The sequence below is a fragment of the Lepisosteus platostomus genome, chromosome 14, assembly GCF_059453375.1.
Source record: "Lepisosteus platostomus isolate fLepPlt1 chromosome 14, fLepPlt1.hap1, whole genome shotgun sequence".
NCBI lineage: Eukaryota > Metazoa > Chordata > Actinopteri > Semionotiformes > Lepisosteidae > Lepisosteus > Lepisosteus platostomus.
Window position 1 is genome coordinate 35,176,642 of NC_142624.1, and position 17,026 is coordinate 35,193,667.

At 40.6% G+C, this 17,026-nt stretch overlaps 4 protein-coding genes across 4 annotated transcripts; all 4 read left to right on the plus strand.

The window, feature by feature from the left end:
- The first annotated feature begins 2,248 nt into the window (after positions 1-2,248).
- LOC148649366 (gamma-crystallin M2-like) lies at positions 2,249-3,085 on the plus strand. The gene is made up of 2 exons (XM_088605875.1): positions 2,249-2,527; positions 2,719-3,085. The coding sequence occupies exons 1-2, from the start codon at positions 2,264-2,266 to the stop codon at positions 2,992-2,994; spliced, it is 540 nt and encodes a 179-aa protein (XP_088462001.1). The 5' UTR covers positions 2,249-2,263; the 3' UTR covers positions 2,995-3,085.
- Positions 3,086-7,043: 3,958 nt separating this feature from the next.
- Positions 7,044-7,934, plus strand: LOC148649367 (gamma-crystallin M2-like). The gene is made up of 3 exons (XM_088605939.1): positions 7,044-7,075; positions 7,171-7,413; positions 7,605-7,934. Exons 1-3 carry the CDS (start codon positions 7,067-7,069, stop codon positions 7,878-7,880), a joined length of 528 nt encoding a protein of 175 aa, XP_088462065.1. The 5' UTR covers positions 7,044-7,066; the 3' UTR covers positions 7,881-7,934.
- Positions 7,935-11,480: 3,546 nt separating this feature from the next.
- Positions 11,481-12,367, plus strand: LOC148649368 (gamma-crystallin M2-like). The gene is made up of 3 exons (XM_088605941.1): positions 11,481-11,512; positions 11,608-11,850; positions 12,038-12,367. The coding sequence occupies exons 1-3, from the start codon at positions 11,504-11,506 to the stop codon at positions 12,311-12,313; spliced, it is 528 nt and encodes a 175-aa protein (XP_088462067.1). The 5' UTR covers positions 11,481-11,503; the 3' UTR covers positions 12,314-12,367.
- Positions 12,368-14,944: 2,577 nt separating this feature from the next.
- LOC148649369 (gamma-crystallin M2-like) lies at positions 14,945-15,842 on the plus strand. Its single transcript, XM_088605937.1, has 3 exons — positions 14,945-14,976; positions 15,068-15,310; positions 15,498-15,842. The coding sequence occupies exons 1-3, from the start codon at positions 14,968-14,970 to the stop codon at positions 15,771-15,773; spliced, it is 528 nt and encodes a 175-aa protein (XP_088462063.1). The 5' UTR covers positions 14,945-14,967; the 3' UTR covers positions 15,774-15,842.
- Positions 15,843-17,026: the final 1,184 nt, after the last annotated feature.

Here is a 17,026-nt window from a genome sequence, read left to right on the forward strand (position 1 = left end):
ATTGTATATTATATATTTAGAATCTGTGTGTGAGACTTTAAGTTATCATGTTTGATTGATACCTAAAAATCGTCAAAGTACTCTTCAATTTTTTGTTCCCATTTCTGATTGTTACAGTAAATTAAAACTCTTACGTCACTACACTTCTGGATGTCCCTCTACTGTGAAATAATTTCTATGACCTGCATGTTTTAGTCTGCACATGTCTACATTAATGGTCTTTAGTTAGGTGTTTTCCCACAGCTGAGAGTCTTCTGAATGTATTTCGCAATTTCCTCTGCTGCTTTTCAGGTGCTTTTGGTGCTTATCCTTTTTAGGGTATCATCTGCCAACTTGAATAATTTGTTAACTGTTACGCCTGGGCTTGTCCAAGCTCTCAGCCCCTGGTCTCCTTGGTCACATTTCTGTTCCTGGTCCAGCTCCTACTAACCTGGTGATCTGTGCAGTCCTAATCCTGTTTCCGGTGTGGTCCTGCTTCCTGATTATCCTGTGAGCTACATTGTCCCTTTTGCTCCTTGTACCTCCCTGTCAATAAACCAACCTGTATTATGCACTTGAATCCCTTTATTACTCAATGCATCGTGAGCTACCTTCCATCTGGCAGAAGAATAATTACACCAGAAGCAAGACTACTGATATAAATTAGGTCCTAATATAGGTCCCTGTGGCACTCCACTCATTAAATCAATTTCCACGAGAGTTAGATATTGATTGACAGTTTTTCCACTGAAATATTCCGTTGTAGTTAAGCTGCTCAGAGTGGCTGTCTCATAGTTCATGTCTCCAGTTGATCTGCTGGCTGTTTGACCTCTGCAGGTTTTGACCTCTGGACTTCCTTACAGTCCATCTGTATTAATGTTTGGACAAAGTGTCTCATATCAATTCAATGTAAATATTAATACTTCAGCAACAAACAGTGCTTCTATCCTTCTATCTGCTACAAATTAATTTGCTCAAACCCATGAGTTATATTTTAAAAAAGGACAAAATGTAAAGCAATTTAAGTATCGTGGGCTCAGAAGACTAAATTTTCAGGTCTCATGTGACATTCTTGAATAACCTTCTTTTCCATTAATAACACACTGTGCTATGACTTAAGCCCAGGACATACAAACATGGTGTTTCGCTTCACACCACTTGTTTTTGTGATACAATGTAGACAGTTCCAACCTAATACGTCAGAAATCAATTCCCTTTTTAGAAGTAAGATCTGAAGAAATCTGAGTGAAATACTGCAAGGGTAAGGGTATTTGGGCTGATCAAGTTTGATCATTGGTCATGATCACAGATGTTTGTCAAATGGCTCAACGAACCTCAAGTACCACTAGGGATTGTTCCCTGTGCCTTTTAACTCTTCAACCTCGACAGGTCATTTATATGAAGCATGGATAAAGCAGGACAGAAAGTCAAATACTTTTCACCTGACTCAGATTAAGTAACAAGACAATTAATTGTTTATTTGTTAGAATTTACCCTAATCCATTCAACTATGAAGTCAAACCAAACTACTGAGTAATTTAAGGACAAGATATCTAATTAATATGTATCGCTAAAACCAGGCTCCAAAACTCCTGCTCAGATGGCCTTCAAGATAAAGAAACATGCATGCGTTGTGTGAGTTTATTAATGTACTGTATTAAGACATTTTGTATGAATGCTTAAGTTACATTTTGCTTTTGGAAGTATTTAATCAAAGAACCATTACCTTTTGGTAAGCAGTGGTCCTCCTTGATATATACTGTAAATTCTTACGTAATACTTAATAATATAGCAAATCTGATTTTAAATTTCAAATATGAATTTCTGAGCTCCAGGCTTGCTTACCAAGATCTGTAACAAACTCTCTACAGATTACACGAAATGGACAAGCTGCATGTATCTGGAGTGTTCCTGGCAAGGGATTGTACTGAACAGAATGAGAAATTCTGTGTGTAGTCATAAAATAAAGAGAAAATGGAGAGAGATAATGTTAAATATAGACAACAGCAATGCATGGCTTTTGACTATGTATGTATGCTATACAATGAACAGAAAGCAGCTATAGTTCAGTTTTAGTTAAAGCAATGAAATAGTGCGGCTGACCAAGCAGAAGTGGACAGCATTCACGTGCCCTTCTGCTGGGTATAAATAGGAGCAGGAGTGTAGATCACAGACAGCATCTGCTCACCAACCAGAACCATGGGGAAGGTACAGAGCCTCTGTGTTTACAGATTGTAGTTTCAGAGGCCTACAGTAGTTGGAAAAGCACAGTAGAGTAACACTGATGTTTCTTTCTTTTTCACAGATCATCTTCTACGAGGACAGGAGCTTCGGAGGGCGCTCCTATGAGTGCAGCAGCGACTGCGCTGACATGCACTCCTACTTCAGCCGCTGCAACTCCATCCGAGTGGAGAGCGGCTGCTGGATGGTGTACGAGCGCCCCAACTACATGGGCTACCAGTACTTCCTGCGCAGGGGCGAGTATCCCGACTACCAGCGCTGGATGGGCTTCAACGACTGCATCAGGTCCTGCCGTTTCATTCCTCATGTAAGTTGCTTTGTATTTTCATAGGAATTAAACAATCAGATTGATATATTTTTAAAACTTGAATATATAGATTTTGGCAAAGTCAAACGGTGAATCATTCATCTTCAGGCCAGAGCTGTTTAAATGAATCAGTGTTTAATCTAAATGATATTCCAGTTCAGTCTGTATTAAGAACTGTCTTGTGTTCACAGTACCAAGGCTCCTACAGGATGAGGATCTACGAGAGAGAAGGCTTCGGAGGCCAGATGATGGAGTTCATGGACGACTGTCCTAATGTCTATGACCGCTTCCGTTACCATGACATCCACTCCTGCAATGTGATGGAGGGATACTGGATGTTCTACGAGCAGCCCAACTACAGAGGCAGGCAGTACTTCATGAGGCCCGGAGAGTACAGAAGGTTCAGCGACTGGGGAGGCATGAGTCCCAGGATCGGCTCCTTCCGGCGCCTCATGGACTTCCATTAGTCAACACTTGTGAAGAACGATTCAGATGTGTTCTGATAACTAAGAATAAAAGTTTTTGTTAAAAAATTCAGTCCCTGCAATTTTATCTCGTTTATTCATTCTTTATTTGGTTTCCTTTTGGAAATTATGGATTATGGATTGTACGTTAGACAATGTGTTCCTAGTCTTTTCTTTCACACTTTAGAAAGACTTCTGTAGCAAAATAAAACACCTGTATGATGCCAAATTAATATTAGGTGCTGTAGATATTACATTGTATACTACATAATAGTCAATCCGTACTTTGAGTTGAACTAATCTAAACACTTTGATGATATTCAAGCTTTGTGAAAGAAATGGGGAAAAGGTTCCATGCAATATTGGTGATTTTACAAGGACAGGACAAGTGTGAAATTGACCCCCAGTGTTTTAATAATGTAAACAGTGAACATAACTTTGTCATTGATCAGTGTTGGTCAAATGTTGAACTACTTCCAGGTTAATTCCTACTTCCAGGTTCCAGCTCACAGTCATGGAAGAAAGTCATGGTTGGCCACTCCACAGTGAAGAGATTTGTTTTAGCTTCAACAGGTCTTGACCTCGGGAGTTTCCTACAGTCCATCATACTAGTGATTGGACTAAATGTCTCCCCTTCATTTGGTATTAACTTGAATACTTCAGTGTCAAACAGTGTTTCCTTCTGTAGCACAAAGGTAAATTATTTCACTTAGAATCAAATGTGAAATGAAAGATTTTTAATAATAAACATGTTGCTTTGACAAGGCAGCTTGGGACTCTCTGCAAATACAGAGGAATGTGGCTAAAAGGGCCTTCTGATAAAACACATCATAAAGCCGTAGCCAATGAGAACCTTCTAATGAACCATAGCACAGATTGGCTCCAGTGAGTCTGTAGTCTGTTTTTCCAGGTCCAAGGTCACTGTCCATCACCCAAAGAAAGATCCACCAATGAGGGATCCACCCTGGGTGGACAACACCCTCAACCAATCAACAGCTGTGATGTTGCACCTTAGAAGCAAACACTCAGCTCATTTTTCATCATCAACTCGCCGACTCCTCTTCTTTTTCCAACTGAGCACACAATCAGACTTTTCCAACCACGTGACTGCAAGAAGTTTGAGTCAAGACTTTTCTCCAAGATGCCTGGCTGAGAGTGAGTCAGAAAAAAGCAGAATTCTGGAAAAGATATCCTTTCTGCAATGGAGGAAACCTTGTGTTTGTGAACCCATTGTTGATTTCGTCTGATTGCCGAAATCAGAGAGCTGGAGTCATTCATGCCAACCAAGTACGAAGCTATGGCCGAGGCGAAAAAGGGTCTCTTGCAGCCATACCCAAGAAGACAGCTGTGCACAGACTGAAGTTTATCAAGATGCTAACTTTGGGCAGAGCTGCCTCAGGGCTAATGCTAGCTGTCGTCATCCTAATGCTAAGCGAAGCTCTCTCTCTTTTCTCTCCGGACCTGGGCCAATCCCTGCACAGTGTAAGCGCACACCAAGTCTGGCAATGAACCAACCTAGTCCAGCTTCGTCTTTCCAGCAGGAAACTCATCAAGCATGTTTGACCAGGGGGTATTTGAGTATAAAACTTCTTTATTCACGATATAATTCTCAATAGTTTAACTAATCTAAACACATTGATTTTCAGCTTGCATTAGTAAATGCATATTTGCTTGTATCTAAGAATAAGAATTCGATGTAACTATATGACACTGATAACACCTACGAGCCAGATTATAATGTTTTAGTCAATGTATTTTACTCTAAAATTATGAATTCTGATCTCTGTAATCACTGAGCAAATGATGAAGCTTTCAGATCACAGAAGATCATTTCACAAATACTGTATGTTCAATTATGTTTGTTGTTTTGTACATGCTTTTGGTGTGATATCAATAAATTGTATATTATATATTTAGAATCTGTGTGTGAGACTTTAAGTTATCATGTTTGATTGATACCTAAAAATCGTCAAAGTACTCTTCAATTTTTTGTTCCCATTTCTGATTGTTACAGTAAATTAAAACTCTTACGTCACTACACTTCTGGATGTCCCTCTACTGTGAAATAATTTCTATGACCTGCATGTTTTAGTCTGCACATGTCTACATTAATGGTCTTTAGTTAGGTGTTTTCCCACAGCTGAGAGTCTTCTGAATGTATTTCGCAATTTCCTCTGCTGCTTTTCAGGTGCTTTTGGTGCTTATCCTTTTTAGGGTATCATCTGCCAACTTGAATAATTTGTTAACTGTTACGCCTGGGCTTGTCCAAGCTCTCAGCCCCTGGTCTCCTTGGTCACATTTCTGTTCCTGGTCCAGCTCCTACTAACCTGGTGATCTGTGCAGTCCTAATCCTGTTTCCGGTGTGGTCCTGCTTCCTGATTATCCTGTGAGCTACATTGTCCCTTTTGCTCCTTGTACCTCCCTGTCAATAAACCAACCTGTATTATGCACTTGAATCCCTTTATTACTCAATGCATCGTGAGCTACCTTCCATCTGGCAGAAGAATAATTACACCAGAAGCAAGACTACTGATATAAATTAGGTCCTAATATAGGTCCCTGTGGCACTCCACTCATTAAATCAATTTCCACGAGAGTTAGATATTGATTGACAGTTTTTCCACTGAAATATTCCGTTGTAGTTAAGCTGCTCAGAGTGGCTGTCTCATAGTTCATGTCTCCAGTTGATCTGCTGGCTGTTTGACCTCTGCAGGTTTTGACCTCTGGACTTCCTTACAGTCCATCTGTATTAATGTTTGGACAAAGTGTCTCATATCAATTCAATGTAAATATTAATACTTCAGCAACAAACAGTGCTTCTATCCTTCTATCTGCTACAAATTAATTTGCTCAAACCCATGAGTTATATTTTAAAAAAGGACAAAATGTAAAGCAATTTAAGTATCGTGGGCTCAGAAGACTAAATTTTCAGGTCTCATGTGACATTCTTGAATAACCTTCTTTTCCATTAATAACACACTGTGCTATGACTTAAGCCCAGGACATACAAACATGGTGTTTCGCTTCACACCACTTGTTTTTGTGATACAATGTAGACAGTTCCAACCTAATACGTCAGAAATCAATTCCCTTTTTAGAAGTAAGATCTGAAGAAATCTGAGTGAAATACTGCAAGGGTAAGGGTATTTGGGCTGATCAAGTTTGATCATTGGTCATGATCACAGATGTTTGTCAAATGGCTCAACGAACCTCAAGTACCACTAGGGATTGTTCCCTGTGCCTTTTAACTCTTCAACCTCGACAGGTCATTTATATGAAGCATGGATAAAGCAGGACAGAAAGTCATATACTTTTCACCTGACTCAGATTAAGTAACAAGACAATTAATTGTTTATTTGTTAGAATTTACCCTAATCCATTCAACTATGAAGTCAAACCAAACTACTGAGTAATTTAAGGACAAGATATCTAATTAATATGTATCGCTAAAACCAGGCTCCAAAACTCCTGCTCAGATGGCCTTCAAGATAAAGAAACATGCATGCGTTGTGTGAGTTTATTAATGTACTGTATTAAGACATTTTGTATGAATGCTTAAGTTACATTTTGCTTTTGGAAGTATTTAATCAAAGAACCATTACCTTTTGGTAAGCAGTGGTCCTCCTTGATATATACTGTAAATTCTTACGTAATACTTAATAATATAGCAAATCTGATTTTAAATTTCAAATATGAATTTCTGAGCTCCAGGCTTGCTTACCAAGATCTGTAACAAACTCTCTACAGATTACACGAAATGGACAAGCTGCATGTATCTGGAGTGTTCCTGGCAAGGGATTGTACTGAACAGAATGAGAAATTCTGTGTGTAGTCATAAAATAAAGAGAAAATGGAGAGAGATAATGTTAAATATAGACAACAGCAATGCATGGCTTTTGACTATGTATGTATGCTATACAATGAACAGAAAGCAGCTATAGTTCAGTTTTAGTTAAAGCAATGAAATAGTGCGGCTGACCAAGCAGAAGTGGACAGCATTCACGTGCCCTTCTGCTGGGTATAAATAGGAGCAGGAGTGTAGATCACAGACAGCATCTGCTCACCAACCATCACCATGGGGAAGGTACAGAGCCTCTGTGTTTACAGATTGTAGTTTCAGAGGCCTACAGTAGTTGGAAAAGCACAGTAGAGTAACATCGATGTTTTGTCGTTTTGCAGATCATCTTCTACGAGGACAGGAACTTCGGGGGGCGCTCCTATGAGTGCAGCAGCGACTGCGCTGACATGCACTCCTACTTCAGCCGCTGCAACTCCATCCGAGTGGAGAGCGGCTGCTGGATGGCGTATGAGCGCCCCAACTACATGGGCTACCAGTACTTCCTGCGCAGGGGCGAGTATCCCGACTACCAGCGCTGGATGGGCTTCAACGACTGCATCAGGTCCTGTCGTTTCATTCCTCATGTAAGTTGCTTTGTATTTTTATAGGAATTAAACAATCAGATTGATATATTTTTAAAACTTGAATATATAGATTTTGGCAAAGTCAAACGGTGAATCATTCATCTTCAGGCCAGAGCTGTTTAAATGAATCAGTGTTTAATCTAAATGATATTCCAGTTCAGTCTGTATTAAGGAATGTCTTGTGTTCACAGTACCAAGGCTCCTACAGGATGAGGATCTACGAGAGAGAAGGCTTCGGAGGCCAGATGATGGAGTTCATGGACGACTGTCCCAATGTCTACGACCGCTTCCGTTACCATGACATCCACTCCTGCAATGTGATGGAGGGATACTGGATGTTCTACGAGCAGCCCAACTACAGAGGCAGGCAGTACTTCATGAGGCCCGGAGAGTACAGGAGGTTCAGCGACTGGGGAGGCATGAGTCCCAGGATCGGCTCCTTCCGGCGCCTCATGGACTTCCATTAGTCAACACTTGTGAAGGATGATTAATGAATGAATAAAAGCTTTTGTTAAAAAATATTCAGTCTCTGCAATTTATTCATTCTTTATATGGTTTCATTGAGAAATTTAATGGATTATCCTTAGACAATGTGCTACTATTTGATTTTATCTCCCAAAAGATTAAAACTCAGAGACTCGGTAATAAACATCATTTCCTTTCTCATTTTTTCTGAAAAGTAAGATCAAATCAATTTCTTTATCCACACTTGTTTTGAGCTACAGCTGAAAGACAGACTTTTCTTGTAGGTTGTAGAAACACTTCTATAGTGAACAAAACACACCTGCATAATACCAATTAATATTAAGTTCAGTTTATATTACACAGGGCCTACTCCGTAACTTTCAGGAAAATTATCAGCATTTTATTTTCATTCATCTGTCAGGAAAGAAATGGCCAATAGGTTCCACAGATGTAGAAAATAAATCATATTTCACATCTACCCCTGTTGACCATGTACACCATACTCTTTCCAATGGCGTTCCATCTGGAGTAAAGGTTTTCTCACTCTAAAATTCATTTTGGAACTTGATCCTGTTGAGGACATTTGAAGTAAAGCAGCTCAGAATGGCTGTCTCATTTTTCATCATCGCAGCTGACTGGCAGTGAGGTGGCTTCAGCAGGCAATGACCATAATGCTGATTGGACTAAGTGTCTCATGTCACTGAAAAGATAATAATGTCACTACTTCAGAAACCATCAATGCCCCTTTTATGTGCTTCTTTACAGCACATTTACATGTTGTGATCCTCTGCCAGGTGTTTGTGCAGCTTTTACATTTTTTTTAATTCTTCTTGCTGCTTGAACAGTGTTTGCTGTTCTTAGTTTATCTGTGACTTGTATAATATGCAGGGTGCTTTAGGTTTACGGTGTCCCAATGTGCACAGTTTTGGCCTAGTGTGCCTTGACATTACTATATATACTGTACCACTTCGTCATTTAGAATTAATTCATTCTTTTACACACTTGGGCACTGCCAGCAATGGGCAGATTGACAGAGGGTTGGAGACAGTGTATTTATTGCTCCTATTCGGTTGTGAGCCTGGACGTAGAGAGTAACCTAGGGTGGCACACGTGCAGTGTTATGAAATAGCAGAGAGGTCCCTATCCAAAAAACCAAAATGATCTCCAGAGACATAGTTGATATAACAATCCAAGGTCCGAAAGCCATAGGTGAACAAGCTGGTTCAAAGGTACAAAACCAGAATCAGAGCCGCAAGCCGTGAGGAAGCCAAGAGTCGAAAGCAGAACGATAACCAAAGTACCAAAACCAAAACCAGGAGACGTAGTCGAAGAACAAACCAGGGTCAGGAAGCCAAAAATGAAGTGGTAAGTCATAGCAAAAATGAAAGTAGCGCTAGCCAGGAAAACCCCCAATACTGAGCACAGGGGAGAGTGTGAAGCAGCATTAAATAGGCTGGGGTAAATGGGCTAATTGCGAACCGTTGTGGAATGTGAGGTGGAATGACAAGTCCTCCGGGGGTGTGGCATAACAGGCAGCTGGGCAGTCTTCTCTCAGTGTTCTTCCAGCTTATAGCATCTCCCATCATCTCACAATTACTAAATACATCTAGAAAACATCTTTATCCTCTTAGACTCTACCTTATGGTTATATCATAGAAAATCTAAAAATCAAGCCCTACTGTAAAACCCAGAAGTGACTGTATGATAAAATCCTAAAAATAAATTTCAATGCAAAGAATTTGTACATAAAACATTGCTTATTTGAAGTTATTTACTAAAAACTAAAACCAAAGTCTGCAACCTTAACATTACATAAAAACACATCAAATACTACAATTATTAGTGAGCTACAAGCCGAAATAAGAAATAAATATTTTTTTATGTTACCTGTAAGGCTTTAACATAAATGACATTTGAAAGACTCCCTGAAAGTAAAAAGACCAAAGATTGTTGCAAATCAAAGATTGTTGGCTAAATCAATTGCTCAGGGTCTGTCTTCTGCTGAACAAATTGTTTTTGTGATTTTGGACTTGTCTATTGTTTTACAAATAAGTCTGTTAACCAGGCAGAATTCTGATTTTCTAAAAAAATCTGTCTCTTAAAGGGATCTTCAACTGCATTTTTAGCAAAGCATCTGCTGCATAAATCAAGACCTACTGTACCTGTAATTACTAAACCAGAATGTGAATTAGAAAATATGAATTAGGTCCACATACAGGCCCCTGTGGCACTCCACTAATTTGAGCCTTCTGCTTCCAGTATATATGTATTTATTTGTTTGTTTTTATTAGGTAAGCAGCAATCAAAATAAATGCTTTACCTTCAATTCCAAAAGACATTAAGAAACAATCTTAGCTAAAATTTGTGTCTTTACTGGCACACCTCAGGACTGTGAAGAACTTCCAAATCCACCATGCACCTTGCATGCTCAGTTGTACACTTCATGGTATGACCGCATACTATACTTTCCATTCACAGATACGAGCAGAAGAATTTTAAGATCAGATTGAGTTATACATCTACCCCTAAATCTGGCAATGAAAAAAAACAACAAAATATTTAGCTCATGCTCTGCAAATGGAGATAAGATGGAACAATTGTTTGATGTGATCAAATGTTCTTTTTTGGGAGAAGAACACAAATCAATACACAGCCTACAGTAGCTAAATAATCCAATATTTTCCATGTCACCCCTTCCTCCAAGACAGGACACATCATTAGAAAAAGGTAACACAGGCTCGGGATAACTACATATTCATGTCTCCGATGACACCATTGAATAATCTCCTTTTCTTTAATAGCATTAATTCCCATAAATTAAGCCCAGCACTCATAAGCATGTGGTGTCATATCACTTCACTACACTTCTTTGATACAATGTAAACAACACCAAACCAAAGATTGATCATTGGTCAAGATTAAGGGTGTCTGTCCAACAGCTCCTCAAGAATGTGCCTGGGTGAAATGTGGATTTCTGGCCCCTAGACCTGAAGTAAGTTGATGTTCTAGAGTGTGAGAACTGATAGGAATCATTATATAAAAAGTACCAGTAGGCATTGTGCATTTGTGTACAGGGAGCTTTTACCTTAATCCATTCAACAGTGATGTAACAACAATCAAGTCATTTTTGTTAGTATATTAAAAGACCAAGGCATTTTATAACTATTTTAAATGCAGCTAATGTTTGGACATCTTAAATCAAAGAAACATCACCATCAATTCTCATCCATTATTGAATAATTAATAAAATGTTTGTTCTCAGACCACACAGCAAATTTGTAACATTAACCTCTTTCCAAAATCCATGAAAAGGAAAGGCTGCATGTACTTACGGTGTTAGTGACACTGAATTGTATTGAGCACTACGAGAAATTCTGTATGTATTCAGATAAAAAAGACAATGGAGAGTGAGAGTGTTAAATTCAGACAATAGCTATGTGCATGCTGACATTACACAATGGTACTTCACACTGAACAGAAAGCAACTATAGTTCAGTTTTAGTTAAAGCGATGCAATAGTGCAGCTGACCAAGCAGAAGTGGACAGTATTCGAGTGCCCTTCTGCTGGGTATAAATAGGAGCAGGAGTGTAGATCACAGACAGCATCTGCTCACCAACCATCACCATGGGGAAGGTACAGAGCCTCTGTGTTTACAGATTGTAGTTTCAGAGGCCTACAGTAGTTGGAAAAGCGCAGTAGAGTAACACCGATGTTTTGTCGTTTTGCAGATCATCTTCTACGAGGACAGGAACTTCGGGGGGCGCTCCTATGAGTGCAGCAGCGACTGTGCTGACATGCACTCCTACTTCAGCCGCTGCAACTCCATCCGAGTGGAGAGCGGCTGCTGGATGGCGTACGAGCGCCCCAACTACATGGGCTACCAGTACTTCCTGCGCAGGGGAGAGTATCCCGACTACCAGCGCTGGATGGGCTTCAACGACTCCATCAGGTCCTGCCGCTTCATTCCTCATGTAAGTTGCTTTGTATTTTTATAGGAATTAAACAATCATATTAACATATTTCAGAACTTGTAAATATAGATTTTGGCAAGAAACAGTGAATCAGTTATCTTCAGACTGGAGTTGTTGAAATGAATCAGTGTTTAATCTAAATTATATTCCAGTTCAGTCTGTATTAAGGAATGTCTTGTGTTCACAGTACCAAGGCTCCTACAGGATGAGGATCTACGAGAGAGAAGGCTTCGGAGGCCAGATGATGGAGTTCATGGACGACTGTCCCAATGTCTACGACCGCTTCCGTTACCATGACATCCACTCCTGCAATGTGATGGATGGATACTGGCTCTTCTACGAGCAGCCCAACTACAGAGGCAGGCAGTACTTCATGAGGCCCGGAGAGTACAGGAGGTTCAGCGACTGGGGAGGCATGAGCCCCAGGATCGGCTCCTTCCGGCGCATCATGGACTTCAACTGAACTGAAAAATGTCTTTTAAAAAGTAAAATGTAGAAATAAAAAACAATCCATATACCTTTTCTCATTAACCTTTGTTTGTTATATTTGGTCATTTTGTTTTTACAGAAAAGTTTAAAGCTTTCAAAGTTCACATGTTGTCGGAATTCACAAATTTCACAGTTTTCAGCAAGGTAGCTTTACTAAGAACTGCCTTTATAAGCAAACTTTAATACAGGTTAACCCACACTTACTGAGGTAATACAAGCATGCAAGGTTAATGCAAGTAAGCATAAAAGTATACTGTAAAGCAATGCCATTTCTTTCAGAATTTAAATTTTAAATACAGATTATATTTAGAGGATGTCTACGTTTCCTGGAAAAGATCACCTTGTCAAACAGAAAGAAAATCTTCAAAGTAAACAATTCTCTATCACATATGTAGCGGGGTGAGGCAAACTTAAGCACTCTGTTCAATCACCCTTACATTCTGCTGGACACAGATCGAACACATATCTCACCGGGGTCTTTATCACCATGATACTTCAGCACTTACTTATACATACTTACTGTACATTTCAATATCACACTTCTTGCTGAAACACCTGTGTTTCATTTTCACAATCCCGCCCCCCACCCCCTTCAACCTTGCAGCAGCTCCCTGGCTCATCTCTCATTAAGATGGGAGGGGATTCAGTCGGGCCCCTCCTTTTAGACACACTGTCATACTCATCAGCCAGATGCTTTACCTCAATTAACCAGTTATTCAAATCACGCCTTCTCATTGCTTGAACCATGGAAATCTGTTAATTGTCACGATCGTAATCCCTCCTCTTAAGGGCACTCCGGCTCTTTGGTATTGTAGCTGATTATATGCACCTGCCCCCTGTTCTGTCTCCTTATTTAAGACGAGTGCTCTAGCTATTCTGGCCTCAGCACTGGGAGATGGATGCCTGGAAGCCTGCCTACCAGTGGGTCCAGGAGAGGCCCTGACGGCATAGGCTTCGTCACGACATCCCGACCGTCTGAGTCCGGTGCTCGAAGCACCAGGCCTCGTTACCCTGGTTTTTATTCCCTGTCCCTGTACCGATACAAAGAAGAATAGCTTGGCCCCTGTACCGGATCCGGTTCCAGTTTTTAACCATGTTTTGTCTCATCTTGGATGGATCACCCAGTTTTGGACTTTGGACTTCACCCGGATTCCCCCCCTGGACGCTTTGGAATAGTTTGCCTTGGCCACGCCCCCCCGAGCACCAGTTCACCACCATCACACTCCCCTGTTCGTCAACCTGCCCTGTTCCTCGTTGTCTCCTCCCCGTTGTCCTTCTCCACTTACTTCTGGATTATACCGTCTGCATAGGGTCCTGAACTACGCTTCACAGGAGCCTGGACCGGCTCCCGTTACATTAATCAAAATATATGAAGAGTGTATCGAACGTGTTCTGATAACTAAGAATAAATTGCATTCAATCTCTGCAAATTAAGCTGATCCATTTCTTTAAACAGTTTCCTTCATAAAAGTAATTTATTTGGCTATTCCATTTAAGGTGTTTTTAAGCCACAATAGACAAAGAGTCAAAGATGTTACGTGATGCAACAGGCAGGTGTAGAGGCAAGGGATATTATAACATTTAGACTTAAGTGTCATTAGAGATTTCCAATAATGTTTCTGTTGCCTTGATGAAGCAGCTTGGGCCTCTGTGTAAAAGCAGAGATTGAAACTAAAAAAGAAGCCCGTTAGAAAAGGGATCTGTAATGACGCGGCAAGGTGGAAAAAGCAGAGCCTGACTGAAAGCGCACAAGCAGGTCTCAGGCAACAGCGAGGTGGGGAACACCGCAACAAAAGGAACAAAGACAGCCCCAAAGAAAAAGAACGACACGGAAGTCACCCAACACTTGGGGCTGCAGAGCGGGAGCTGCAAAGAACTAACTGAGCGCAAAACTATAGAGGAAAAAAGAAAACTGGTGTGAGGAAGTTACGAAGTAACAATCGCGCAGTAGCACAGCTAATGACAGAGCCCTGAGTGAAGGGCAAGGGGAGTATTTCAAGAAAACTGGAACTAATAGTTTAAATACTCAATTAATGAACCACCCCCTGGGAAAGTCTACCCAAGCATGTCCTAAGAACGCCGGGAGGTCTGCTGTCCCGCATGTGTCTGCTGGACCGATTGGCAGCGCTTGCTCAGGCCCAACAAGACATTCCACATGTGGAACACATGAAGTACATGAAGTACAGAAATTGATGGTAATAAAAATACCTCAGTACGAGGGCCACAAATTATTCTCTCCTCTTTCTGAAAGGAGTCCTTTTCCAGGCATTTTACAAACACTTTCCAAACTCCTTGAGAAGGACGGGCTGTATGTATTTGTGGCATTATTGGCAATGGGTTATATTGAACAGTAAGAGAAATTCTAGATGTATACATAAAACAAAGACACAATGGAGAGTGAGAATGTTAAATAAAGACAACAGCGATGTATGCAACCTGGCTGAGAGTGCATTCTACACAATGGTACTTCACACTGTACAGAAAGCAATCGTAAGCCAGTTTGAGTTAAAGCAATGCAATAGTGCAGCTGACCAAGCAGAAGTGGACAGTATTCACGTGCCCTTCTGCTGGGTATAAATAGGAGCAGGAGTGTAGATCACAGACAGCATCTGCTCACCAACCATCACCATGGGGAAGGTACAGAGCCTCTGTGTTTACAGATTGTATTTTCAAAGGCCTAAAGTAGATCGAAAAAAAACAATAACGTTTTTGTTTTGCCGTTTTGCAGATCATCTTCTACGAGGACAGGAACTTCGGGGGGCGCTCCTATGAGTGCAGCAGCGACTGCGCTGACATGCACTCCTACTTCAGCCGCTGCAACTCCATCCGAGTGGAGAGCGGCTGCTGGATGGTCTACGAGCGCCCCAACTACATGGGCTACCAGTACTTCCTGCGCAGGGGCGAGTATCCCGACTACCAGCGCTGGATGGGCTTCAACGACTGCATCAGGTCCTGCCGTTTCATTCCTCATGTAAGTTGTTTTGTATTTTTATAGGAATTAAACAATCATATTAATATATTTCAGAAGTTGGAAATATAGATTTTGGCAAGAAACAGTGAATCAGTTATCTTCAGACTGGAGTTGTTGAAATGAATCGGTGTTTAATCTTAATTATATTCCAGTTCAGTCCGTGTTAAGGAATGTCTTGTGTTCACAGTACCAAGGCTCCTACAGGATGAGGATCTACGAGAGAGAAGGCTTCGGAGGACAGATGATGGAGTTCATGGACGACTGTCCCAATGTCTACGACCGCTTCCGTTACAATGACATCCACTCCTGCAATGTGATGGATGGATACTGGATGTTCTATGAGCAGCCCAACTACAGAGGCAGGCAGTACTTCATGAGGCCCGGAGAGTACAGGAGGTTCAGCGACTGGGGAGGCATGAGCCCCAGGATCGGCTCCTTCCGGCGCATCATGGACTTCTGTTAATCAGAACATGTCACTCACAATTGAAAATGAAACTGTTCTGGTGTAAAAATAAAACCTTTTAAACAAAAACATCAGTGGTCTCTGCTATCTAAGTTTATTAATTTAATTTATTATATACAGTAACGTTTCCTTTTCCTTTTAACATAATAGAAATAATTATTTCACAGTGAAGTGAATGGAGTACCAGCTGAGCTGCTTTTTGGTGACAATAGATATGACACCTGGGATGTTCAGGAAATATTGAAACAGTGAAGCATTAAACCTCCTTCGCTGCTTGACTGTAAATCAGATTCCTCAGGCAAAATGGGCTGCCTGGGATTAGTTGTCTTATATTTTTCAGGTGTGTGGCAAATACTATAGTTTTTCTCGTGACTTGTCAAGCGCCTGCAGGTTTTCAGAGTCTCCAGGGAGAGACATGCTAGTCACCACCTACTCTCGCATAAGGCACAGAGGAGCTGACGATGTGTTAAATAGTTTTGAGGTTGGGGGGTGAGGTTTTAAAGAAGCATGTCTATGTGTACTGAGCAGTACAGGAGATGCAGCCATAACTCAGAGACATGTGCAACTGGCAGGTCCGCACTGGGAGGTAAAACACTTCTTTTAACAAATTCCATTGGTAACTCGGAGTTTCCATTTTAAGTAAAAGTCTGAGACAGAGGGGGTCCCTCGTGGAAGAAGAATGGTCATTCTCATTTTAAGCATGCAGACAGAGAAAGACTCTGAAGGCAGATGAGAATGATGAGAAAAAACTTTGTCAAAACACAAGAGATAGAATGTAAGAAAGACAAACACCACAGTCCATATACACCAATCTCCCTGAATAAATGTATTTTTTAAATTGTATTGGACAGTAAAGCATTGCAGACTGAACAGAAATCTAATTATGAGTGACCAAAGTTGTAAAGTCTTATCAGCTACGTTCCATTACTGTGTAGGCTATGTTTAGGTTGATTAAAAACTGTACCCTAATCAAGTGGGTTTCTGACAATAGATGGAATCTCCAATATCAATACTGCTGTCTCTACAAGCAAACTTGAAATTTGGACAGGCTTCTGAAACTCCAGCTCACAGAGCGTGAGCCTGATAGACTGATAGGCTTTTTGACATTGGATGTGCCTGATTTTACTGACACCCGAAGAAAGCTCCATAGTCGAAACTTTGTTTATTTTCTTTACTTTTTAGCATGGAATAAACCTTTCCTTGTCCCTTCAAAGTTTTTTTTTTTAATCACTATAATCAAAATGTGCACTGTT